Source organism: Micromys minutus (genome assembly GCF_963924665.1).
Source record: "Micromys minutus genome assembly, chromosome: 17".
NCBI classification, from domain to species: Eukaryota; Metazoa; Chordata; class Mammalia; order Rodentia; family Muridae; genus Micromys; species Micromys minutus.
The window spans coordinates 29687485-29714442 of NC_137952.1; the positions used below are offsets into that span (position 1 = coordinate 29687485).

Genomic DNA, 26958 nt, shown 5'->3' on the forward strand with positions numbered 1-26958 from the left:
TTCTGCTATGAAAATGTTGGTTCCTGTTCTGATGATAAAACTGGTGGGAAGACCCAGTAGAGGTGCTAGCTTGATCCCCTAAGTCCAGGATTGCTTCCTGACTCAGTGCTGGTTGTGGACATCACTGGGTTGCTGGACAGCCCTAGCCTGGCAGATTGAGAACCTTTTACATGGGTAGGGAGATCTGGACTATAGCAACTTCTCACTTATCACAGGGGTTGGAGGGAGGCACTTGGCTATGAGCAGAAAGGAAAGTTACATGTGGAACTCTTGACTGGAGAAGGAATTCCTGAACAATTCCTGATTTCAATTAAACAGAGAGCAACCAAGGGTCTCTCCTGTCTTAGCTCTGAGGGAAGTCCAACAGGTAGCAACTCTAAACCCTACCTTTAGGAATTCAGGATTTGCTGCAGAGACCAGTGCCACAAGCAAACCGAACAGAAGGGATGGCTGGCTGAGCAGAATGTCCCAACAGTAAGCCACAGAGAGCCATGGAAGGAAGTTTTACTTACACCGATCTGGTCAGGGGTGACTTTGAGAGAACACAGGACACAGGCCACAGCTTTAGAAGAGAGTGCTAAACAATGACAAGGCTGAGTGGACACTGAAAAGCAATCCAGGTAGCAGGGCATGCACACAGAGGTAGGGGTGGGGAATGTGACAGGGGACAAAGGAGACAAGCCTGGGTAGGAGCAGTGCAGGCTGGCGACACGTGGGGGTGGCCGATAAGGCAGCATGGTTATGGCTTATCAGAACCGTGGACATGGTGGAGTGTAGAAAGGCAAGAGCAATGGGGGGGACACTAAGCTTGGACCACACCCATGATGGTGGACAGACGGAGCCAGCACAGGAGCTGGAAACTGAGTGGCCGGGAAGGCTGAGGCAGAACCAGAACACTGTTGCTGAAGTAGCTGAGAGACAGGGAGGTGAAGAGGGCATGACCTTAAAGAAAGCCTTGTAGCAGGGCCTGACAGCACATGCCTGCAGTCCTGGCTACTTGAGAGACTGAAGTAAAAGAATTGCAAGTTCAGAGCCTGCCCGGTCTACAGAGTGAGTTCAAGGCTAGTCTGGTCAGATCATTAAGACTTCCTCAAAATAAAAGGTAAGAAAGGAGCTTGGATGTAGCTCTGTGGTAAACACTTATCCAGCAAGTGTAAGTCTCTAGGCTTAAACCCTAGAGAACAAAAAGAGAGGGAGGAAGAGACTCTTGGGTGGGGGTGGTAACAGTCTGTCAGGTTATTTCACAGAAAAGATAGACCAGTTAGGTGTTCTTAGCCACCAAATGCTGGGATAAACAGGACGTCCTCTCCCCAACCATTACTGAGTACTAAGTGTGCACCTAGCAGGAACAACGAAAAACCAAAACAGTCCCTGCCTCCTCGGACCATTCAGGACAATGATGTGTGTGGGGATGAGCAAAGGCTGATTGTGGATGATGGCAGATTAAGTTAACAAGGAGATACGTGATTGACAATAAGGCCGAGGAAGGGGGGATGGATGCCCACAGGGAAGTTCCTAGGGTCCAAGGCCAAAGCTGGCCCCAGTCTGCTGCGTGTACCTCTGTGTCTGAGCCTTATTCTTCTGTCTGTGCAGCTTGTCATCCATGGAAGCTTTGCTCTGATCCAGATGCCCCGATTCCACATCTTCTTCCTGGTCCCTGCGATTATTTATGTGGGGGACAAGCTGGTGAGCCTGAGCCGGAAGAAGGTGGAGATCAGCGTGGTGAAGGCTGAGCTGCTGCCTTCAGGTAACAAACCTGAAGGTTGTGAGGGAACCAGACTGGTTACTAAGGCAACTGACAGGGTACAAACAATGCCTGGACCACTCCAGTCTACCGTCCTTCCCCAGCGGAGACAGAATGGGCCTGGAGTCATTGGGAGGAGTAAATTGATGAGGAATGTTCTTTGCTAACAGATTAAGCCCTGCTTAAGACAGAGCAGAGGAGACTGGGCCAGGCTTCCTCTTGCCCAGTGTATCCCCAGCTCCCCCTCAAGGCAAGGTTCCATAAAGGAATATCTACTTGTTGTCAGAGCTGAGGTTGGAGGAACTTTCTGGAGACCCGTACTGTTGCTGGGTCCAAGGCAACAGTCTCTCTCATCCCTTCCCAGGAGTGACGCACCTGCGGTTCCAGAGGCCCCAGGGCTTTGAGTATAAGTCAGGGCAGTGGGTTCGGATTGCATGCCTGGCTCTGGGGACCACCGAGTACCATCCTTTCACACTGACTTCTGCACCCCACGAGGACACACTCAGCTTGCACATCCGGGCAGCTGGGCCCTGGACCACCCGCCTCAGGGAGATCTACTCACCCCCAACGGGTGACACCTGTGCCAGATACCCAAAGGTGCCCTGACTTCAGGCCAGATATCTATTCATTCTTATATTCCCAGGCTCCCCATTGTACTGCCCACTTCCACATTCCAAAGACTGGCTGTCCCAGAAAAGGCACAGATCCGACCCCACCCTGTTATTTTCCCTGATGCCATATAACTAACTCCCTTTCCCTGCCTACTGGTTCCACTTCTGGCTTCAGAACGATGGCCGAGCTGAATTTAAAACCTGCTGCACTCCCTACAGCTGTACCTCGATGGACCATTTGGAGAGGGCCACCAGGAGTGGCATAAATTTGAGGTGTCAGTACTAGTGGGAGCTGGAATTGGGGTCACCCCCTTTGCCTCCATCCTCAAAGACCTGGTTTTCAAGTCATCAGTCAGCTGCCAAGTGTTCTGTAAGAAGGTGAGTACCAACCCCCATTTGCCTAACAATGACTGCATCTCCTGCCTCCTCTCGGCTCTGATACCCAGGCGAAGACAAAGTCTGAAACCCGGAGAGGGGTAGTGTGCTGCAAAGATGCCAGGGTGTCCTGATAAGCAGAATTGGTATACTGATGTCTGTAAGGCCCCCAGCCAGTTTTCAAGAGCTGCTTCATAGGACTGCCCACGCAAGGGATTGCTTGTAGGAGTCTCTCCAGGAAGGGCTGAAGGAAGGCAAAACAAAACAAGCAAGCAACGAAACTGCATTCCCTCATCCAGAAGAGGCCAGCCCTTGGAGCGCTGGGTGGGAGAGGGAAGGGCACATTTGGGGTGGGGCACAAGTAAAACTGGCTTAGGTCTCAGGATCCAGGGGCAGTGCCAAGGTAGGACTTGCAGGTGGGTTGGCCCTAGCAACAGAGCCGAGGCTTCAGGCCCCCTTTTTCTGTAATTCTGACCCAGTGGCAGGCCCCTGCTTGTCTCTCTGGGCCTGGCAGGTGAATCAGGTGTGCTGGAATGCAGCAGGCAGAGGCCCAGCCTACATGCTGCCTGCAGAGGGTGTCAGCTCCTTTCCTGTCCTTGTCCAACGCCAGCTCTTCTCTGTTCCTTCACTTGCAACACCGGCTTATATCCTCTTGAAAGCTTAAGTTGGTTCCCCACAGGAGGTCCTTTTTTTGTCACACTTCAAGCAGCTAAAGATCCCCAGCCTTTCAGCTCCAGAGTTCTGCCTCTGGGCAGCTGTTCAGACTAGGAAGTGCTAGGACGGGCTTGGCTTGAGGAAGCTACCTTAGACCTGATAGGCCTTCAGCTCGGTGGTGGAAGGCTCTCTTTGGTCTGGTGAGATTGATTCTCACTCTCTCAGCTCTCTGGCTAAGGGCAATGCATCTCTGTATTGAAGCTGGCCCTACTTCCTGTACATTCTATTTCCTAGGTGGTCTAGGAGCAGGAACAGACTAGCTAAGGTCAGAATTTCATGTTGAGATGCAGGACCCGTAGGGAGCCAGACCTGAGCTGGCCCTGAGCCCCAGTGTGTGTCCTCAGATCTACTTCATCTGGGTGACAAGGACTCAGCGGCAGTTTGAGTGGCTGGCCGACATCATCCGGGAGGTGGAAGAGAATGACCGCCAGGACCTGGTGTCTGTGCACATCTATATTACTCAGCTGGCTGAGAAGTTTGACCTCAGGACCACCATGCTGGTAGGTCAGGGCCAGCCAGGCATGGCAGGTGGGCCACTCTCGGGGCCGAGGGTTGGACCTAGCAATGACCTTCCCCATTTCGTTCGCCAGTACATCTGTGAGAGGCACTTCCAGAAGGTGCTGAACAGGAGTTTGTTCACGGGCCTGCGCTCTGTCACCCACTTTGGCCGCCCTCCCTTTGAGCCCTTTTTCAACTCTCTGCAGGAAGTCCACCCCCAAGTAAGTCTCCTTCAGATCTTAGCTCTCCGCTCCTTTGATCATCTGGGGGCTAAGCAAAGCCCCCAATCCTACTCTATCAAGGAAACAAGTGGTCACTGCCGAGAATCTATCTCTTGGGAGACTGGTAAGTTACAGACCGGAGGAACATAGATGGACGCCCACTCTAATGGGAAGGAAGGATGGATGAAGGGAACAGAGATTCATCAGCTCTAAAGCCTAAGTTCATCCACCAAACAGAAGAGCTCAGCGATAGAAATATTCCTTACTGTATGCCCAGGGCTACAGCCACCATTAAGGCCAAGGCAGCTCTTTCCCTGATGTGGAACCATTTTTACCATGCACAGTGAGCGGGGTGGACACAGATATCCTACACACCAACTGTCCTTCCTTTGAACACTGATTCAGCTGGTCCTTTTGTACTGACCTAGCACTTACAAAACTGAGCTAGCCATACAGAGAGCCAGCCCTCACCATACACGGTACAAAAGAAACCTGCAGTGTAGGCACTGGATGGACTTTAACAGGACCAAAGGGCTAGCAGGCACCAGGAGCATGAAGCTGGCTACTGTTTTGAATATTGACCCAGCTCTACCAGTAAATATGTCCCCCTTTGGCTCTTCCTCCTCCAACAGGTCCGAAAGATTGGAGTATTTAGTTGCGGTCCCCCTGGCATGACCAAGAATGTGGAGAAGGCCTGTCAGCTTATCAACAGGCAGGACAGGACTCATTTCTCTCACCACTACGAGAACTTCTAGGCCTCCTGTTCAGCAACTATGCCCACTACTGCCCTGCTGGGACAGCAGGGGCTTTGGCCTGTGCCTTAACCCAGTACACTTCTTTTCTGGCCACCTCAGCCTTGGCCCTTCCTACCTGCCAACCTGGTTAAGGTAGCCGCGCTCAGGAATCGTGTGTAAACTCAGAGACCTCTAGGGCCATGAGCATAGAGAAAGCACCGCTTACGAACTATAGGTTCAGAAGTAGGGGAGCTTTTGGGTTGGGGTAACCTGAAGCGAACATTCAGTGGACAACCTGTCAAGTTTGTGCAGGTAACGGAGTCTGAGGATGAATGACAGGATGGATGCTGCCATCTTTGAGTCCTCTTAGTATTCTTCCTCTCTTCAGAACGGTTGGGAGATGTCTTAGAGTAGCCAGGGGCAACTTACAGAAAAGAAACTCTCAGGACCAGCCTAACTGGACAACTGACCTCTCCAATTTAAAATGTAGCCAGACCCTTCTGTGTCTACTAACCTCCTGGAGCAGTGCCCCTCAGCCCCATCTCCTTCTTCCAGTAGTCTCTTTTGCAAATAAATGGTGTATCCCCCCCTCCGGGGGCTTCTTTTTTCTGTCTCAGGTGATGGTGGAGCTAAAGAAATCATCCACCCAGTGGGCTTGTGTCTACCAAATACAAGCAAAGGTTGAATACCCCAATAGAGGTGCCTTCCCTCCTCCCGGGGCAGGGGAGGGTCCCCTTCCTCATTTTGGCCAATTAGGCTGCCGACAGCTGATCAGAAAGGACAGAGGATTCCCAAGGAGCTGCAGTCCGCCTGGCTTCCTCCAGGGCAACAGCTCTGCCCCAGACAAGGTCTTCCTTGCAACTCTCGGAAATAGGAGTCTCCTAATCCCCCCCAGACCTGTTTTCTAATATGCAAAACAGTGGGATCTCTTCCAGTCACTCTAAGACAGAGCAACTCTCGGGAGACTTTCTGAAAAGATGCCAATGCCAAAAGATTCTATCCCCTCGTTTCTCAGATCACACATAATACCTTGAGAAACTCCCAACTGAATCGCGGCACACAGTAGCGCCGCGGGCTTGGGTTGAGGCAAGGAGCCTCAGGTCATCCTAACAGGACATCCATCCTAAGGGCGTCTGGCCCCCACAGAATTTGTCTGTGGAGCAGCGGGGAGGCCCGGGAGCCATGGGCATCGGCTGAGGTGCGTGGCCCCAGGCCTGGCCACCAGAGGGAGCTAAGGGAAAGGGACACGGCGGCGTCCAGTCACTCAGCTAGGAGCCGGAGCGCGCCTTCCGCATGGCAGCGCCGCCCGCCTGCGCGCTGCCTCTTTGTCTCTCGGCGCCTCCCCGACAACAGGCTGCTGGCGGGAAGCTGGGCTCGCTCGGGAGCGGTGGCAGGAACGACGCAGCCTGGACACCCCCCCGCCCGGCGTGAGACGTTTGGTTAAAGGAAGCAAGTGGATGCTCGGAAAGTGCTTTTTGCAGGCGGCCGTCGGCTCCAACGCAGATTTATAGTCTGGCTCGCTCCCCGCCCCCTCCCGTCAGCCCCTGGGCGGCGCCGGCGGCCGTGATTCTGCCTGGCCGAGCCTCTGGCCCGGAGCCCGGGCTGGCTCTCTGGGGACTGGGGGTGGGGGACGGAGGATGGCCGTGTGGGAGGTCGCCACTTCCCCCCTAGTGTCTGACTAGGGCGGGGAGACCCCCTTCCTCCTCAGGCTTTCCTCTGGTCCCAGCTTCACACAGCCCCTTTATTCCAAGGCCCACGATTCCCTCCCCTTTATAATAAATTAAGGAATCTTCAGCGCCTACTAGATCCTAGGACAAGGGGAAGCCAGGTTTCTGACATCATGTCCTTGGTGAGAACCGAACCGCAGCCCTCGTGCAAGTGACAAGGGCTGGGTCCAGGTCTATCATAGTGCCCTGGTCTCACATCTACAGAGTCCGGATGGCCACAGGGTAGAGCAGGGACATGTGTTCCGCCCCCTTAATGGGCAGCTTGCGGCTGGCATAGTGGTGCACGATCTCAGGAACGCTGCTGAAAGGTGGGCTGTTTTGGCCCAACACATACTTGTGTTCCTTGGTCCGGGACAACTTCATGTGCATGAAGCCCTGACTGCTCCTAGAAGAGAAAGAGATCCCAGTGACCAAGGGTTCCCCCTAGTCCCCTACTTATACCCCTCACCTTCCCAGCAAATGTGGTTCCAAAGCCAAGCTTCAAGTGGGAGGTGGATAGGGAAGCGGGGAGAGGAGGGTTGAGTAGGTAGTATGAGGCACTGGCTTTGTGGTGAGGACACTGGGTGTGCCAAGAATGTGTGCGTGGTGAGTATACAGGGTGTGTGCTGGTAGTGACCTCCACCCTCCAATTCTGTGATCCTAGCTCATCAGCCTCTGGCTAAGGCTAGTTTAACCCAACCTGGATTTTTGAGACAGATTCATGTAAGTGAGGTAGGTGTGTGCCAGTCTATGTGGTGCCGAGCACAGAACCCAGGGCTTTGTATATACTAGCAAGCACCTTACCGACTCAACTACAGCCCAGCCTATGCTCAGCTCCCCTTCTTGAGCTTAATGGCAGCACCAGTCTTTGGGTCTTACCCCAAGTCAAGCCCTCTCAGGCCAGCCAGCCTGAGGCCTAGAGTGACATCATCTGGAGACTCTGTTAGCATTACCTACCCCAGTGAGGTAGAAGAGAAGAAGGAATTACAGTGTGGAGGTGATTGGGAATGGGAGCCCCTCATCCTGCAGTCTGATTGAAACACAGCTGACAATCCCTGCAAAGGCTGCTGACACAGACTGAACATTCCTTTCAAACTCAGATTCTATGTGGGGTGGGTCTTACAGCTTGAATGTGAATGACCTTGGGGAGGGGCTCATTCTTTTTCCTATACTGTAGTTGGGCTGAAAATTGTGGGGGAAGAAAACCTGTTTACAGCAAAGCTGTCCCACCTTCCTGTGTTCTTGTGGATTAAAATTTTACTTTAGTAATACTATCAAGAACCCACCAGTGATAAGATAGTAACTTCAGACCCAACCCAAATCCCATCTGACAATGGGGAAAACAAAAGAAAACGAGAGGGTATGTAGGGCTTCTGAGCATGTCTTTTTCTCATAATCCTCATGCTTAACTATATACTAAAATGACTTTAATAAAAACTTTCAAGTTTGCTTCGGATAGCCCTGAAACTCCCTTTCAGGCCACTAGTCCTGGTTTGGCCCTAGCTGAGATTCCTAAAACCCTTGGGAAAAACTGAGGTTGTTGAGAAACAACATTGGGACACTGGACGTCTTTTACCTGGACCCCAAAACTCTGACAAGAGAACACCTTTCACTGCCTCTCCCATCTCCCTAAACCCAGAAAGTCAGCATTAGCTAGCCCTACTCCCTCAGACAGACCCAATGTGCAAAGCTCTAGCCTGTTCTCAAATGTCCTCCACTTTATAAAGTATGGGGGTGAGACACTCAGCAAGAACAATTATCCAGACTGCCACTGGCCTGGCTTGCCAAGCCCTGGGTCTGTAACACACCCACAGGCATGGGCTAAGGAATGTTTGGTAGAGCACAGAGCCTAGTTTGCCTTCTCCTAGCCTGAGCCCAGAGGAAGAGGAGCAAGCAGAGGGCCGAGAGGCCTGGGCGGCAAACAGGGCCTGGAGGGAGGCTGCTTCCTTCCTGATATCCTTGTTGTCAAGGGGTTAGCAAACCAGTTGCCCCATCTACCTGGGTATAAAAAACATTTTGACTAGACCTATTACACTGGGAAACAAATGAAGAATGGAGAGGAATGAGGGAACTGAAGAGAAGGGGATGGAGGAGAACCGGCCCTAACTTCTCCCCCAGGGTCTGGTTCCTGAAGTCTTAGGGATCTGCCTGGCTGTGCATCAGGATATGGAGGCATCTGGGGTTCTGAGATACTGCCTAGTGTACAAGGTGAGCACAAAGGCCCCAAGGAAAAGGAGCCACGGGTGTGGGCAATGGGGGGTAGTAGGGTAGTAAGCAAAGGTCCCCAAATACTGTGGGAAGCAGCACAGGCCTTATCTTCTCTCACCTCAGGATTTGAGAGTGACCTCTCGCCTCCCCCCACCCCAGCCCACGTGGGAGAACTGCCTCTCAGACTCAGGAGAGTAACTGGCCTTCGTCTTCATTACCAACCTCTGGAGGAGGAGTGGCTGTGCTTTTCCAACCCCCAGGGACTAGTCCCAAGGGTACATTAAGACACAGCAAGGTCCTTGCCAGACCCTCAGGATGTTGGGTGGGACCAGCTGGGCCTCTAGACCAAGGGCTGGCCCGGCTTTTTGAGGAAGCTGTTTAATTACAAGTGAAAGCCCTTCCATTAGGGAGAGAAGAGAAACCATAATTGTATTTCAGAGAAGCCATTTATATGCAAACGAGACCTTGGCAGACAGCCGGGCAGGGAGATCAGCTAGAGTAGCAGTCCTCCAGGCCGGCCTTCTTATTCCCCAGACCAAGGCAGTCCTTTACCCCTCGTTGCTCAGTTTCACCCTAAAGTCCCAAGCCTTGGTGGCGTCTCCCTTTTGGCTGGATAGTACCAGATTTCCAGCAAATGGCAGTCAGTGAGGGCTGGAAGCCTGTCACTGAACGGTTCCTGAAGTCAGACTGTGTATGTTCAAACAGTCAGACTGTGTATGTTCAAACCCCAGAGGGCTATGTTCTTGAGGCTGGTCTGGAAATCTTGGAGGTAAGGAATCCTTCCTAAGTAACTGGAGCCACAGGTACTAACACCACATCTGGCTTAGAGCCTTAATTATTAGCTGGTGACCTTGAGCAAGTAACAAAGCTCCTTGAATCTATTTCATTTATATATATATATATATAATATATATATATTATATATATATATAATATATATATATAAAGAGATTTATCCTGCACAGCAGTAGTTGATTTGGACAAGTTATATATGCTAGGTGGTACGTGCCAAGATTTTCAATCATAATCTTAATAACAATATGCTACCTCAAGTTGTGTAAATCATATTTTTGACAAATGAGTTTTTCCAAAATCCTCCTTTTGATTTTATAGATTGCAGACTCCTAGAATACAAGAGCTAGAAGAAACCCACAATATCAGTTCATTCTGTAAGAAGAGCACTTGAGGCCCTGAGAAGTTAAAGGATTTGCCTATGGTCAAACCCCAGAATAGAACCGGGGCTAGTTAACTCTCTTCGGTACATTTCTCGACCTCTTTTAGTGAAGATGAACAATCATCTCTTAAATATGTGCACTTCTACCCCTTGGACTTGTTTGGGGTACAGGGGGCATGTACCAGTATCTAATATACCAGTGAATGTGGGGTGAGGTGTCCAAGATACTCCCATACTGAAGGGGGAAGGTCACTGTATACCTCACTCCACCTGAGGCTTATAGATAGCTATACTGGGTAGAATTCCTGCCTGCCAAGAGGAGCACTGACCATCCCCCGGCAGAGAGCCTGGGTGTCTGAGTCTGAGCTGGGTAGCGCTGCTCCCAAGGAACACACTGATGGGAACCAAGGCCCCATCTTGGCTACCTCTTCCTCTCCCCTCACATATGCAGTTGACTCAGTGGAATGCTCAGCCCTCTCCTACTCACCTCACCCTCCCATGTCTCCTTGCGGGTGCTTCTACATGCTAGTGTTTTACAGTGATGGCAATAGTAATTTATCTTAGAAACATGAGGTGCTAAGGCATTAAATCAAGTTGCTATTACTCCCACTTAATCCTTCCCCATAAAATAGATCTTATCAGCCCAATCAGTAACAAATGGCGAGCTAGAGAGGTTGAACAGCAAGTGATAGAAACCTTCTGAATGGGACTCTACCCTTCAAGCCTGAAGAGTCTCAGACATTTTAGGTTCCCATTGTCTCCAGGGTGGAGCTGGCAGTTGTTCAAAGGGCACCTGGTTCTTCCCAGTCTGGCTGGACCAGAAGGGAATGCTGGAATCCTCTTCTGCCCCACAGGTTAATGGGTCCCTCTACCCACGGCCATCCCTACTCACTTGAGGGAGAGAGAGAAGTCATTCTTGCTGGTCTCACTGTTGCGCACCAGGTAGCTGGCCTCTTTGCACAGCCTGAGCAGGTTCTCGGCATCTGTTCGGCTGATGGCCCCGTGGTACCAGCTGAGGATGAGAGAGAAGGGGGGCATCTCTGCTGGGTCCCTCGCCGTCCAGGCCCACCCTTTCTGGGTGTCCCCTGCAGGGAAGCCAGTGCCAGGAGGGGAGGAAGAGGGAGGGAGTCCCCAGCTGGACACAGACACTCACACCTGGTTTTCCAGAGGCAGTGCTGGATCTGTCCACTCCCCCAGGGGGCTGCTGGGTTCCATGCTTAGGGGCTTGGCTGACTTGGGGTTCCCAGCAGATAGCCTGGGAGGTAGCCGCCCCTTCTCCTCCCGGCCAGGCGACAGGCAGTTCTTCTCCGATCCTTCAAACTGGGCTGTAAGGAACAGGCTGGTCATGGACCCTGAGGAGTCTTGAGGCAGTATCCTACCCTATTCTTCCAGGGCTCCACAAAGGCCAAAGGCATGTTCTGGGAGGGCATGCTTACAGGCCTGCCTGCCTGACTGACTCCAGGGACAGAACCACACCAAGCCTCCTGGGGCCTCGCAGTCCACACTTCGGGCAGCTGAAGGAGGATGACACGAGAAACCACTTAAGCCGTCTCCCTCAGTGGACTGCCTTCCTATTTTCCATCCTCCTCAGGGTGGCTTCAGTGTTGATAATATTGTTTCTTTCTCTTCAGAGTTCATTACCGTTCTCCAAATCACCCTGCCAGGCTATTCTGTAGAAATGACTTATTGATCTAAGAACAATTATCTGATTCCCCTTGGTGCCATCCTGACAGCCTAGTCCTGTCCAAAGCTGCCAGACTGCCTGGCCCTCTCCACCCCAAGGTTGCTGCCCATTGTCTTCCCTCCCCTTTCACAGACGTCCAGGGAGGTAGCTGCATCTCCAAAGCGGGACAGCCTGGTAGCTGAACTAGCACAAGGGGACACTCCCCACCCCCTCCAAGCCGGTCACATGCACAGGTGACACTCTCCTCTATCCTGCATTTACAAAATGCCTACAAATTCTCATGCATGGTGTACAACAGGATGCTCATGCCTGCACACACACACACACACACACACACACACACACACACACACCTGCACACATCCATGGCTGTTCATGCTGGATGTAGAGGAAGAAGTTGATGCCTTTGCTTCCCCCCAACAGAGGCTCTTTCTCCTCATAGCTCTTGAACCTTATATTCCTTCAGCCACCGGATACAAGGATCTCCTTAAAGTTTTAAAACTTAAGTGGATTTTTCTTTCTTCCTTTCTTTCTTTAGACACAGTTCCACTCTATATCCCAGGCTGTTATGGAGCTATGTAGCTCATGACAAGCCTCCTGCCTCAGCTTCCCAAGTACTGGAATTATAGCTGCCAGCTGAATTTTTGTGCGGTGGTGCAGAAATTAGAAAAAGGCCTTTGTTCAGAGACCATGCATACAGCTCCAGGTGGGGGTGGGGAATGTGCATTGATTGCCTTTTCCTTCTTCCTCCAGGAACAAGGGGGACTCTTCTAACCCAAGTCCACAGGGGCTGAGGAGTAAAAGACCTATCGCCCTGGCCATAAGTCCCCAAAGGACCCACCGCTGCTGTCCTCCAGGCTGGGCTCAGGGAGGGGTGAAGCTGGACCGGAGATGTCCCTGTCCCCGTCAGGCAGGGAGGGGCTGCTGTCCAGCTGTCCCACAGGCGGAGGCCAAGGTAGGTCTTTGATGACCTTTATGTCAACTGGAACCAGCAGCAGAAGGGAGAAGAGAAAGAGACAGTGACAGAGACAGAGAAAGGTAGAGGTTGAGACACCAAAACGCAGAGCTAAGGTACACAGTAGCCTAGAAAGGAGGAGGGGCAGAGGCAGAGGCAAGGGCAGCACTGAAGGAGGCAACAGGACTGATCAGGGCAGGTACTAACCACACCAGCCTGGCCAGTGAGGAAAAGGTGGGAGTCCTGAGTGGCAAACAGGAAGGTGTAGGATCTTGCTTGGTCAGCCCTACGGGTTCCCTAATCTTCTACCCCCTCACTAGCTTCCAGGAACCAAGAGGACCAGGAGAGTGCAACATGGGAACAGGAGCTACCCACACCTCTCAGAACCACACCCCAGTACCCTGATAATCCACTGACCCTTACTTTTCTATCTCCAGCCTGGGAACTGGCAGACCCCAAGACTGGGATGAAACCTCAGGTTATCTGGAATACTCAGACTTGGGGCAGAGGGATTTGTCTTTTTAATCAAATCCTCCTCCCAGTCCTGAGTGACGTCACCAGTGGCTGGCTGCTGGACCACTAACGAGATTTCCTAATGATGAACATAGATTTTCCCATTAAGCAATCCAAACAGCATTGATTCTCCAAGGAGACCTCTGGAGATAAATGGCCCATCCTTGATGGGTGTGTGCTTTACAGGAAGCAAAGTAGAAACCTGTGGTTTCCCAGTCAGGCTGCCAGGGTGGGGAGGGCAGAGCTAAGGGCTGGATACAGGATGAGCTGTCTCTGTGTGAGAGGTAGATCTCGTGTGCATTCGTGCGTGCGTGCGTGCGTGCGTGCGTGTGTGCATTCTCTGTGTGTGTATGTGCGTATGTGTGTGTGTGTGTGTGCATGTGCATGTATGGTATGTATGCATGTGTGTGTGTATGTGTATAGGGTACATGTGTATGTGTGTATGTGTGCATGTTCGAGAGTGTGTGTAGGGACATGGAAGCAGAGTGAAATCTAATGGCATCTCAGTCCTCCAGATTCAGGATTGAAGGCACTCTCCCAATTTAAGGCCCTTGCTCCGCCCACCACAGACTGCCAATATGTACGTTTCCGTGGTGGACGTGGGCCTGGGACACAGTGGTGTGGTTGGGACAGGAGAAACCTGATCTTCATTTAGCAACCTCAGAGCCTCCATCTGCAGCTCTGAAATATAGCCTTGGGAGCCAGACACCTCTGGTATGGCAGGGTCTGAGACCAGAGACTCAGCCTCCAGATCCAGGTTATACACATATCAATCGATTTGTGTCACTGGAAGTGTTAAAAACCCTCTTTGTCAAATATATTAAACATATGCTACAAGTTAGTTACTTTCTTTCTTTCTTTTTCTTCCTTCCTTCCTTCCTTCCTTCCTTCCTTCCTTCCTTCCTTCCTTCCTTCCTTTTTTTTTCAGAACTGAGGACTGAACCCAGAGACCACAGGTTTCATAATCTGTACTGGAATGTCTTTATTTTTACCCAGATTCCCAAAGGTGGCTACAGCTTGGGCCTGGCCTGGAAGAGGTGAGATGTAGGCTTGTGTTCACTCTTGCTCTGCCCGTGCTCGGCACACAGTGCTGTGTCCACACTGCCCACATCCCCGCCCCGTGGCACAGAACTCAATTACCCTGCCCTGGAATTCCACTCCTAGACCTTGCTTGATTTCTAGGAGCTGCTCCTTTCTTTCTCCCCGAAAGTTCACAGAGGCCCCAACAGAGCTGGCCCTGCCAGCAAGACTCACCAGCAAAGGCTTTGGAAATCCGTTCCTTCTTCCACTCCCAGGGCTGGTCATACTCTTCTGGAGGTCTCTCGTCAGCCTCAGGCAGGCGGGACTCCCTGGGCCAGGGAGTCCCCTCACCTTCTGGGCTTGCCCCCTCATCTTCTGGCTCATAGGGTGTGTCATAGAGAGGTAGGGGTTGAACTGCCGTCTCCTTAGAACCCCGGATCTCTGCCCAGTACAAAGAGGAGAGAGATGTAAGGAGTAAACTCAACCCAGAACCTATGCCCTGGCTCGGGGAGAACTCAGCAGCCACAAATGCTGGGTCCCTCAACCTTGAGACATTTCCCAGATCATGGGGTCCATGGGAGGAAGTGGCAGACACATAGTAAAGTAAAAGGAGAAGGATCCCAGGATGACCAGCACAGGCTGGGAAGCTGAAGTGGGCATGTGAAGGAAACTGAGGCATAGTCCTCCTCTAGTTCATCTCTCCCTTAGTGCCCAGCCTCACTTCCTTACTTATCCATTTCTACTTCCGTTCTAGTTAAAGTAACTTCACATCAATCAGGAAGTCATCTGTTGCTCAGATACCACTGACCTTCTTTTATTAAAACTTTCCCTTCGACAAGTTGACTTTACCCACTGTCTTCTCTCTTCCTGCCAATCATTTTCTCCTGGATCCCCTCTTGGCTTCTGTTCCCAGGCCCAGGCGATGCTTAGTTCTCCCTATCCTGACTCCTAAGCTGTTTGCTCAGGCCTGACAGCATCAGGACAGCTGGAGGTCTGGTCCTCCTCCTCTGTGTTGTTACCTATGCTTCCTTTTGGCATCAGCTCCCTTCAGATTCACTAGCAAATCCTTTCAGGATCACCGATCTAAATCTGATAAAAGCTCCAGTGCTAACTTGCCACAAAATGTGTGTTTTAGAACTGGGACTGGATTTCAGTGGTAGCACACTTGCTTAGCATGCACGAGCCTGGGCTTCATCACCAGGACCATCCACAGCTTCAGCTCTTCTCCCCGGAGAAACTAAGAGTTAAAACACTTCAATTTTCACATAGAAGTTCAGGATATTCACGGCCCATACTATCTCCCAGACCTAACCCGGTAGCCTTTTTACTCTCTCCACTTCTGCCCACCACACTGCGCCCCCTGGACCTGACTCTACTGCATCCTTTAACTTCATCTGCTAATTTCCAACACCTCATGACTTTCAACCTCATCTTTCCATAGCTAGACTTTTAGTAGGACCAACCTCCACCTTACGGGCTCTTTGAAATAAGGATGACATTCTTCCTCCTCACTGATCTCTAAGGAGGAGGGCAGGGCAGCTTATCTGATTGGCCAGTGAGTGCTCACTCTTTTCCTCAGCTCTGACTTCTTGCAGAAACGCAGGAGTTCTGGATCTTTCTCTTCCATACGTAAGAAGTGTGTTCCTGAACAGAGGCCCACAGCTACCCTGTGCTGCCAAGTCTGAGTAGGTATATTTAACTTTCTTGAAAAGTATTACAAGAAAATGAAACCATTGTGTCAACGTCGATAAGTTATATTCTTCCATCAACTTTAGCAGCAACTAAAGTTGACATTTTAATCTCCATTAGCCCTTTCCTTAATTTTACTTCTTAATTATTTCTAAGCTGAGAAGAGGAAGAAAGACTTTTTTAATTAACAGCTCCTTAGCAACCCAACAATCGGGCTGGACATGGTGACATGTGTCTGTAATCCTGGACCTTGGGAGGTAAGGACAGGAGGAATTTCAGGCCAGCCTGGATTACATAAATTCTAGGCCAGCCTGATTACATATTGAGACCACATTTTATAAAACCAAACAAAAATACAGTAATACCAAGAAGCAATAACACCAAGTAGCACTGAAATCATTTGCTAACTCAGCTTTATGATTGGTAGCTCTTCTAGGTGGATCTGTATGCCCTGGCCTCAGAAACCCCCTTAAAGACCACATTAATCTTGTTTCTGCTGGCTCAAGTCCACACTCTTTACTTGAACCTCTGCATCCTTCTTGGTCTCTGCCATCTCAGAGCCTGAGGCACCATTCCTGTGGCCTTCCCTTCACCCCTCCTCTCTGATCCCCTCCTGTCCTCTCTTTCCTTTCACCCCCAACTCCGACTCTTTCCCTGGGTCACCTCTTGGCCTCTGTTTCCCCAGGGGCAGGTCCAACTCAGCCCTTTCTACTCTACCTCTGACACACTTCCATGGCCCCTCCATGGCACCCTGCTGCTGATGCCTCTCTTCGATAACATTTACCCAAACTCAGCGCAGCTCCAAAAGCTACTGACTGACCCTCTTTTGGGAACGGTTGACTCAACTCATATCACCATCCTGGAGCCAGGAAGCCTATCTCCAGTGCTTCTATAGGACCTGTGGCACATGGCTTCCTCTGTGGCCTCACAAGCCACAGCTTATACCTTCTCTTCCACAGCCTTGAAAGTCCTCACCACATTCCTGAGAACCTGGCACGGGCTTTCTCCCTATTTGCCAGGGACCATGGAACTAGTCCTTGGGTTTGCTGCGCAGAGCCAAGGCCTCAGGGAAACTCATCCTCGGCACTTACCAGCCATCATCTTTTGGGCCTCGTAGGGCTCCATGTAGCCATCATTTTCAGGGACCTTCTCTGGAGCTCCTGAAGTTCCTCCCGAGCCTTCACCCGTCTCCTGAACATCAAATGGGTCTGCATAGTCCTCTAGGATTGCCAGCTGGGAAGAGACAAAGATAACAAGGCTCAGACAAGGACAGGCAGCTGGCAGAGATGGGGCTTCTTTCTTTCCTACTATTTTCTGCCTTGAGGTCACGTCCTAGGCTAAATAGCCAGGATGAAGCTGTTGGGTCTTAAGAGTTAATCTTAGGGTCTGAGCTGGACAATAGTCTATGCATAGGGAGACCTCAAAAGCACCGGCTACACATGTATTGCAAGGGTTGTGCTGAAGAGCAGGACAGTGAGGCATCTTAGAGATTAGCCCAGTGTAGCCTGCCACACTTCCACAGATGGTCAACAAAGAAAGAGCCAGTGACCATGAAGAAACTGAAGCCGATGGTGCAGCACAAGCCTTTAACTCCAGAAGGCAGAGGCAGATGGAGCTCTGGAAGTTCTAGGCTATTCCCGGCCAACGAGAGTTACAGGGTAAGACCCTGCCTCATTTAAAAGAGGAAGGAGGAGGAGGGGGAGGGGGAGGAAGAAAAAGGAAGCCAAGACACCTCTTAGTCACCATTCTGTCATTTGATCCTTGTCAGGTCCTTGTTCTGTGGATATCATAAACTCTCTTTGAAGAAACTGGATAAGAGGCCGTTAGGAAACACACCTCAAACCATTCAACTTAAATGGAAAATTCAAATTTGGAACTCATGAATTTTGTGCACAGGGCTACCAACCTGTAGCTGGTGGGGCCTCTCAGCCTCCTGGGAGGAAAATGCCTTGGGGCGCCCTGGGACACTACTGAAACTGGCTAAGTTCCCAGAGGCCAGGATCCAGAAAACCAGTCTTAGCTTTCTATTTCCCCTGCTGCCTGTCCCTTTCTCATACATTGGCACACCAGTGACACCAGAGGAAGTCAAGGTGCGCAGGGCAGGGCAGGGCTGAGGACAATGGAGTCTTTCTCCAAGCTGGGCAAGAAAAGGTAGGACTCACCATGCCAGACCCTGGAACATTGCACCACTCAGAGGTCACAGCTGGCATCAGAGGAGGTTCTGGGGCAGGGAATGGCCCCTCCTGTATCTCACCCAACCGAAGCCTAGGCTTCAGATCTGAGGGAACCTACTGAGCTAGGTGACCACCCTGCCCTCAGAGAGAGGATGTGGGAATGGGGAGCCATGGGAGGGCAAGATGGAGAAAGAAATCAACCCCACCTCACATATCCCTTTGGCCCCATGTGACCCATCTATAGGTTCTTGAGATTGTCCTAGTGGCTGCTTCTACCTTATCCTCAGGCGTTTTAGCTCCTACCTAGTTTCAGTCTGGCCCTCAGCTCCTTTCCCTTCACACCTGCCTGCTTGGGGTAGCTCATCAGCTCCTCAGTCAACCCATCAGTGACCCAGGCTATCTGCTAGCCTGCACAACTCATGCGTGTCTCTCGAGCTCCAATAAGCAACTGACAGAAGGCTGTAAACATCTCTTATTCTATCAGCCCCATCACTGATGAATCTGTTCAGGTCTGTCACACACTGTCCCCCCCCCATCCCCAGCTTTGTTTTTTTCCCCCTCCCAGGACACTGGCATCCACAGCATCACTCACTGCCCACTGCTGGCAACTCTGCCAGTCAGCACACAGCATCAACTCCTGGGTGGCAGCCCTTCTACGGTGTCTGAGTCACCTGACACATTATCCTTACACCTCACAATAAATAGACCTCCAGTGTTATGAGAAAAGAGTTCAAGGTTAGAGAACACGAGGTTCTACTTTCCTCTTTGGAAAGCACCGTGGTTGTTTTAATCAATGCAGGCTTCCTCTCTGCCTGCACCACTTTCTTGTCCTGGCTAATCCTTACTCAGGTTTCTGCTCTTAGAAGCCCCTCCATGCTCCTCAGGGGCCAGCCCATTAGGTACCTCTGTCTGATTGCTTTATGTGGCAAATGCTTGTTCTGCTGTTGTGTCTTTAGGCAGACTGGGCACTTCCTGGGGGCAGGACCCACATTTACAACTAAATTTCCAAGAACTGACAGCTCTCTGTAATTATGTTAAATCCATCGCATAAAAGGAGAGGGATGGATGAAAGCACCCCCCCCCCACACACACACAATGATTTAGATGATGTAGAAAACAAAACAAAACAAAGCAAAACAAGCTTTGATACACAGTGTCATTCAAAGAGAACCAAGTCTTTCCAAACAAGACTACATTCGAAGAAGAAGCTTCTCAGTGAAGTGCAGCCCTCAACACCCATCCCAGCCTCCTGGGGGCCTTACTTCAGAGCCCTTCCAGGCCTCCCCCTCAGCAAGCCTGGTCAGAGTTGCACACAGTTGCTTCTTCCTGGAATCCCTACCCCTCCCAGACTGGCGTGGGCCACTCCAGCGCCAGCTGACAGTGCCTCTAGGCAACCAGGTGGAGGTTCTACTGACAGCTCAAAGGCGCTTCTGTTGCACTCCTGGTTCCACACCCTGCTCCAGGAAGCCCCAGACCCCCACCCTGGGCTGGAGCGTGCAGAGCTACCCACAAGGCCCAGAACAGGAGTGGCAGCAGAGTCACCAGCTGGGAAGGCTAGCAGGACTGGTACCAACTCCGGGCACAGAAAATCTAAGTCAGATCCCGAGCTTGCTTGCCTAGTGTTTCTGTGTCTAGAGGGGGATAAATTGCTCCCAGGAAAACAGTCCCTGCAGACTCCATTTGGCCTACTTACTACAATCTGTTGTCTGTGCTCCCCTGACCCCTTTCTGATGTGCCCACTGCTCACCCAACACTCATCACAGGCCCAACACATAGCTGATGCCAAATGCGTATTTACTGGATGTCTAAAGGAGCTTCTACCCAGACTTCTATTGAAGTGACATCAGTGCCACCTGCTCCAGTCACTCTGACCTCTGAATGACCTGGATGAACAGCGGCAGTGGGAGACTAAGGCTCACTGGAGAATCCATTTTTGAAAGGCACCCAACACAAGGGCAATACTCAAGTATATTCTCTTTTGTAGCTGGGGCGCTGCTAAAGTGCTGAAATACTTCCCAACAAGGAAGTAAGGTAGCGGCTACTCAAAGGGCCCTTTGTCACTCCCTGCTCTCTTGTCTGCCATCCTGTAAGCTGTCTCTAGGACCCTGCCACCCATCTGTTCAGTTGGGCAGTGGCCCTCCCAGAGCAACTGCCAGCCTTCGAATCGCCTTCCTGCCTACGCCTCTCCCAAAGCAGCAACGGGACGACCATCTGTCTCCAACTTCCACTTTGCAGTTGGCCTCAGCAACATGTTTCTGACCCTAGCAATGGGTTCTGGGGGCCGGGTGTTTGCAGAACAGGTACTTTGTGGACTTCAGAGTTCCCAAACTCTTACTGCGCATTTCCTCCACAGCTTCAAGTTCACAAGTGCTTGCAAGCCCGAGTCTTTCTTTTTCCCCCTCCCCGCTGTAGCAGAAAGGGCAAGGGATAAATAGCAAAAAGGAGCTGTAATATTCTTAGCTGGAAGGTTGACGGGATGAGTGGTCAATAAATGTATGCTCTTAAGGATGGAGAGATGGCTCAGCAGTTAAGAGCACTGGTTGCTCTTCCAGAGGACCTGGGTTCAACTTCTAGCACCCACATTGTGGTGGCTCACAAACCATCAAAACTTCAGTTGGGGCAATCAACCAGTGCCCTCTTCTGGTGCCCACAGGTACTGCAATGCACAAGACTGACCCAAGTCACCTAACGCTCAGTACCTTTTTACAAATGTCTCCAATATTTTCTTTCCTCAAGTTTTAGGTTTATATTTTAGTTTAGGGGCTGAGGACATAGCTCAGTGACAAGAGAATTTGCCTAGCATTGCAAGACCCCCATCAGGCTTAATCTTTAGCACTAGAGAAAGCGAAATCACAGGTGTTGACAGTCTGATTCCGTTTAATTTAGAATTTCTCCACAGTATTTAACCCTTTGTCACTGAAAACCAATGATCTAATCAGTGAGTTTAAGAGCACAGTACTTACTTTTTGAGGCCAAACATCTGTCCCTGCTACTCCTACTTATTGTAATATCTTTTCCTATGGCACATGCTTGGGAGATGCCAACATAGTATAAATGGGGGGCTGGAGAGAGATGGTTCAGTGGTTAGGAACACTGACTGCTATTCCAGAGGTCCTGAGTTCAATTCTCAGCAACCATATGGTGGCTCACAACCATTTGTAATGAGATCTGATGCCCTTTATACACACACACACACACACACACACACACACACACACACACACAAAACAATAATAATAACCCAAATGGGTTACTCCCTGATTTCTAATTATAAAAGTAAGGCCATACTTACAAAACACCCAACATCACAGACAAGTGGCTGATGTCACCAACCCTTGTAGGATGTGTTGTGTCTGTGTTTACTTCGAGACAGTTCCACCTGATTTAGGCGCAGAACACACCCTACGTCATCTCTCCTCCTGGAGTCTCTCACTGCTAGTTAGCAAACACTGCATGAATGCGCAGGCCCTGGTGGCAGGTGCTGAGGGACCTGGTGTGATGCTGAGTCTAGAATCATATTGCTGGGCTGTCAGCTTCAGGTCTACCGCTTGCTATCTGAGATGCCCTACAAGTAGGACTCAACATCCCTGTGTTTCAGCTCTCCATGTACAACCCAAGGCTAGACTCTTTCTTACAGGGTTGCTGTAAGCACTGACTGGCCCAATATACATTAGCTGTGGGAAATGGTGCCAGGCACAAGACACATGCTCAGTAAATGCCAGACACAGTATTATTAAAGACAAAGAGACCAAATTTTGGGGTTCCCCCAGGAGCTCATACTGACAGACACAAAATAAGCTCTAAGAAGAGTGAGACACCCTAAGGTTGAATTACAGAGGTACCCCCTCTGGGTACCCAGCCCCAGCCAGGACTTGCTCAGCCTAGGCAGTTTTCTTCTGCCATCCACGAGCACCAGGGTCTCAGCTGTTGTCAACCCTCAAAAGGCAGAGTGCAAGGGTCAAGGTGATGCTTGACCAAGTCACTCACTGACCCAGCCTGTGCTGATGTCTCCTAGATGTCTGGTTCCAGACTGTGGTACTGCAGTGCGAGGCAGCACCGAATAGAGGAAACAGGCCAGTCCATAACCCATCCGCAGTCACAGTCTTCAGCCATCCTTGGAGTGCCAGTGACAACACAGCCCTGGGCTGGCCTAACTGGGCCACACCAGTCCTTCCCCTGGACTCCTCCCTTTGCCACATCCCCTCCCACCCCCTGTATCTCCAACACAGAATAAGAACAAGACAAGCTAACCAGGCTTCCATACTCTGTGAAGACATAAGAAGGCAAACTTTAAAAAAGAACAAACCTCAACGCCCCCCACCAAACCCAAAACAACAACAACAACAACAAAACCCCCACGGAATGGGTGTCCTTCTCAGAACCCAGATCAACATCACCAGAGGTCACACCACACTCAATGGACGCCGTCTAAGAGTGGTCCTAGTTTCAGCAGCCTCTACACAATCATCAGCACAGGAGCATCAGGATAGAAGACAAACACCTCAGCCTCCTACCTCACATTCATCTTCCCATTTGCTCACTGCTTTCTAAAAGGAGCCTGGAAGCGCTGCGCCCACGCAGTGCATCTGTGACACACACCTGTTGTAAAAAGTTCTCCATACTGGGCTCAAGAGCTGGCTCAGTGGGTAAAGGTTCCTGCCACCAAGCCTACTTCAGTTTGAGTCCTAGGACTCAGTACTTGCAAGGAGTTCCTCTGACTTTTGCATGTGTGTCTGTATGCAAGTACACACACATTTCAATTTTATAAAGGTTTTCAGTATGGGGCTCGAGGGGTGGTGCGGCATATAAGAGCACTCGCTCCTCTTGAAAAGAATCCGAATTTGGTTCCCAGCATCCACATCTGGTAGCTCACAACTTTCTGTAACTACAGCTCCAGGGGATCTGACACCCTCTTCTGGTCTTGAAGGGCAGTGCATGCATATACACAAAGCCACATACAGATGCTCGCACGCGCGCGCGTGCACACACACACACACTCACACACACACACACACAATGTTTAAAACTGTTAATGAAATCTTTTAAAGGTTTTTACATTTTTTTTCAATACTATTTTGGGGAGGCTATAAACTCCTGTAAAAATATGAGAGCTATGAGCCTTTTCCCATATAAATGAGAAATACCTGCACATAACTTCTGGGTGCTCAAGAGCCCTAGCAGTGCTCCCATGAGTGAAGAATAGAGGCCTGGTATCCATATGGGGTGCCTGTTCTGATAGTCACATCAGGTCTCGCCTTCATGCTGGCACACCAGAGGACACACTGCAGATGTGAAAGGCAACTCGACCTTCATTTACTCTCAGCCCCATTCCCTAATCAGATCAAGTGTTTTTCCCGTTGAAGCCTGGAGAACAGTGAATGCACGAGGAGGAGGCCCAACACCCTGGGCCTTCTGTCAGAGCAGAGCCTGGAAGTGGGACAAGGGCCCAGCACCAGAGGGGGTTCTTTGGGGGCCATCTGGCCGGGCCCTGGCTGTTGGTTGCAGGGTGTCGCTCTTGCTGTCCCCATACCTGCCCTGCCAGGCCTGGCCAGATGGCCAGTTCTGTGTCTTTGCCAGTCCTACCAGGGGGTTTCAGAGTGGGCCAGCAACCAGAGAACCCAGCACAGATAGTAGGCTAAGGAACCCCAGGACCTTAGGGCCTTGTCCAGATCCCCACTCCCTCTTACCTCCTCGCCCTATGGCTCCTTGGCATCTCTAGCCTAGTGGAGGAAGCACTTGTACCTATTCCACCTCAGGACACAGCGCCCTGGGTGCTCTGGAACCTCTTTCTGTCAGCCAAGGAGCTCTGCAAAGCTGGGAAGAGAGGGGAAGCAGCCACATAACATAGAAACCGCACCTCTGCAGGAGTGGTGGTCTAGAGGCAGCTCTGTACCCTGGGTCCCTGTACTGGGTCCCTGTATACTCGGTCCCTGTACCCTGGGTCCCTGTATACTCGGTCCCTGTACCCTGGGTCCCTGTACCCTGGGTCCCTGTACCCTGGGTCCCTGTATACTCGGTCCCTGTACCCTGGGTCCCTGTACACTGGATCCCTGTACCCTGGGTCCCTGTACCCTGGGTCCCTGTACCCTGGGTCCCTGTACACTGGATCCCTGTACCCTGGGTCCCTGTACACTGGGTCCCTGTACCCTGGGTCCCTGTACACTGGGTCCCTGTACCCTGGGTCCCTGTACACTCGTCCCTGTACACTGGATCCCTGTACACTCGGTCACTGTATACTCAGTAGGCCCTGTGGGTGTCTGGCCACCTGGGTTTAGAGCAAGAGCTCACATGCCTTGTCTGGCTTAGCTTTTCCTAGGGGAATACTCTGGGATCTCTCAAATTCTGTTCCTAGATGGTAGGGAGTTGATTGATTTGTGAATAATGAGGAGCCATAGGTCAGCCCATGGGACGGCTCAGATGGTACATCCTGGATCCTTTTATCACACACACCAAAGAAAGCACAGATTGTGTGGATCCTGGGAGAGCCTGTCGGATTTCATTCCTGTCTCCGTGGTTGGCTGGCAAGAGACTCAGACACCTCTTGAGCATCCCCTCCCCCAGGCCTGCAAAGACCCACAGGTCAGAGCTGACCCAGTGAAGCACAGACAGTCTTGGCAGGAAGGAGGTCTGAGGGTCTGTGCATAGGGCTTCAGCTCCTTCCTTGGAGGCTTCTGGGAAAACATTTCCAAAACCATGTCTTGGAAATCCCTGACCCTTAAGCCACCCGGTTAATGGGCATGCACCATTTCAGGACACTGGGTCAGACAGTTTGGAGACAGAGAAATGACAAATAGAACAAAACAAAAAACCCCGATTTTTCCTGGAGGAGCCCACAGTGTGGTGGGCAGCTTGTTAGGTCATTCTAAGCCACTACAGGAAGGAGAATAGCCAAGGACAGCTTAGACCATGGGCCAACAGCCAGTGGCCAGGGAGGAGACTGGTCCGTGGGGAGGACAAGGCCTAGCAACTCCCCTCTGCTTCACTGCCATACCACCATCTCATCAAACAACAGCCTGGGAGAAATGCTCTTGGACCTTCTTCAGCTTAAGGATGATGAGCCAGCATGGTCAGCCATGCTCTATGGCAGGAACTATGGGGGGGGGGGGATGATTCACACATCTGGGGCTCCTTCCGACCCCAACACAGCTTTTATCCAGCAAGCCTAGCAGGACAGTGATCTTTTGGCTAAAAAGCCCAATTCTGAAACCTGAGGATTCAGACATTAACTGCTCTCCAATCAAATAAAAATCTTCTCTATTGAGGAGAGAGATGAGCAAGCCCTGGAGGGATGAGCTCTCAGACATGTTGGGAGGCAACAGAATTGGGGTGGCTCAGAGTCACCGTCCTCCGATTTAGGGATGGGGGAGACTAAGGACAGCTTTCTGCTGTGTACCATTCACGACAGGATAAAACTGGAAGAAGGAAGGTAGGTGTCCTGAGAAACAAACTATTGGGATTCTTCCTCCAGTCTCTCTCAGACTGGACCGAGAAAGAGGGAAGCCAAGAGGAGATGATGAATGAACCCAGTCACTCAGCCTTAACTGGGCAACAGGTCCTGACCACCAGTGTCCTCATACTTGGGGGAACACTGGAAGGAGTGTGCCTGTACCCCAGGGGTGAAATTCTTCAATAAGAGCTGGACAGTGCCCATATTGACATCCAGGGTACAACAGTGCACCCCGTCTAATCCCACCGGGGATGGCAAAGGCCAGTGTTCGCTGTGCTCCCGTAGGAAATCTTAGTTTTCAGCTCCTTTCAGGGGCTTTAGACCTGCAACTCCAAGACAGGGTGGGAGGAAGGAGAAGGGGAAGAGGAGGGGGAGAGGAAAGCTTTGTGGAGGGAAGAGTCAGAGATCAAAGGGCAGAGAAGCTGCTGCTCCGGAGAGGGCACAAAGGCCATAAACCAGCAAAGGGGAGGGAGGGGTGCTTCTCAATGCCCGTTAGAAAAAAAAGGTTCCAGGATCAGTGTGGAGAGGTTGCAAAGCTGAGGGAAGAGCCCATGAGGGAGGTCGTGGGGCCCTAACAGGAAACAGGGCAGAGTTTGGGGCTCGGATTAGTCGGTGGAGAAGCTAACAAAGGGGTCAAAATTTGAGCCCCCGTGTCAGGGACGAAGCCTATGTCAACCAGAAATACTGGCAGCTAAAGGCTGAGTGAGCCCCAGCCAAGCCACCTTTGTCCCTCCCTAAATCTCCAGACCTCAGACCACCACCCCTCCTGGACACCCACGCTCGGCGCTGCACTCACCCTGTCGCTGCTGGCAGAGGGTCCAGAGTCAGGAGGGGGCGCTGGGGGCCCGGGGGTCTCGACCCGAATGAGGCGGTGTGGGGGTGAGCCGTGGCGCGGAGGCGGAGTGGGGCCAGGGACCGCAGGGGTGGAGAGGGCGGCGGACACGGACGAGCCCCCGGAGTAGGGGTCCTCGAAGTCGCGGTCTCGCTGCAGCCGGTAGGCGGCCAGGATGTCCGGGGGCGGCGCAGGGGGCGCGGCCGGGCAGGGCGCTGGGGGGCGGTAGTCGGGCTCTGGGGGGGCGGGTTTGGCGCCCCCTCCGCCCCCACGAAAGCCCAGGTGCTCCCGCAGCCACTTTGCGACTCCGCCACTGCCGCCCCCTCCCGGGCCGGTCCCCGCACCCCCAGCCCCGCGGCGGGATCCCCCGGGGCCGCCCCCCGCGCTGCCCTGCGCCCGCGGCCCCGGGCCGGAGCCCGTAGGAGGAGCTCCGCTCAGTAGCATGGGGCCCTCCCAACTGAACCAGCAGACCGCGGGCGGCGGGGGGCGGGGCGAGAGGGGGCGGGGCTGCGCCGGCGGGAGGGGCGGGGCTTGTCAGTGACAAGAGGGGCGGGGCCCGCTGCCTAACGGGGACCCGAGGACTCGGAGAGGAGTAGATGGGAGACTGCGGGGTGCGGGGAGCATTTGCTGCGCGATGCTGAATCTTCCACGTGTAGCTA

At 51.8% G+C, this 26958-nt stretch overlaps 2 protein-coding genes across 4 annotated transcripts in view; one reads left to right on the forward strand and one right to left on the reverse strand.

The window, feature by feature from the left end:
* The window catches only part of DUOX1 (dual oxidase 1), a 29599-nt gene extending 24121 nt beyond the window's left edge, over positions 1 to 5478 (forward strand). Inside the window, exons 28-33 of the mRNA XM_080931580.1 lie at positions 1594 to 1747; positions 2109 to 2341; positions 2575 to 2733; positions 3789 to 3944; positions 4035 to 4163; positions 4796 to 5478. Of these exons, the coding sequence (XP_080787706.1) occupies positions 1594 to 1747; positions 2109 to 2341; positions 2575 to 2733; positions 3789 to 3944; positions 4035 to 4163; positions 4796 to 4918 (954 nt within the window). The 3' untranslated portion in view covers positions 4919 to 5478. The remainder of the gene's footprint in view (positions 1 to 1593; positions 1748 to 2108; positions 2342 to 2574; positions 2734 to 3788; positions 3945 to 4034; positions 4164 to 4795) is intronic.
* Positions 5479 to 6601: 1123 nt separating this feature from the next.
* SHF (Src homology 2 domain containing F) lies at positions 6602 to 26743 on the reverse strand (the record flags this gene model as incomplete). 3 transcript variants are annotated; one of them, XM_080930908.1, is made up of 7 exons in its annotated part: positions 6602 to 7009; positions 10878 to 10997; positions 11139 to 11310; positions 12511 to 12651; positions 14392 to 14598; positions 16938 to 17079; positions 26264 to 26743. In XM_080930908.1, 7 exons carry the CDS (start codon positions 26741 to 26743, stop codon positions 6823 to 6825), a joined length of 1449 nt encoding a protein of 482 aa, XP_080787034.1. In that variant the 3' UTR covers positions 6602 to 6822. The 3 variants fall into 3 exon arrangements, with proteins under 3 accessions (XP_080787034.1, XP_080787035.1, XP_080787036.1); XM_080930909.1 differs by lacking the exon at positions 12511 to 12651; XM_080930910.1 differs by lacking the exons at positions 11139 to 11310; positions 12511 to 12651 and having other exon boundaries at positions 10878 to 11070.
* Positions 26744 to 26958: the final 215 nt, after the last annotated feature.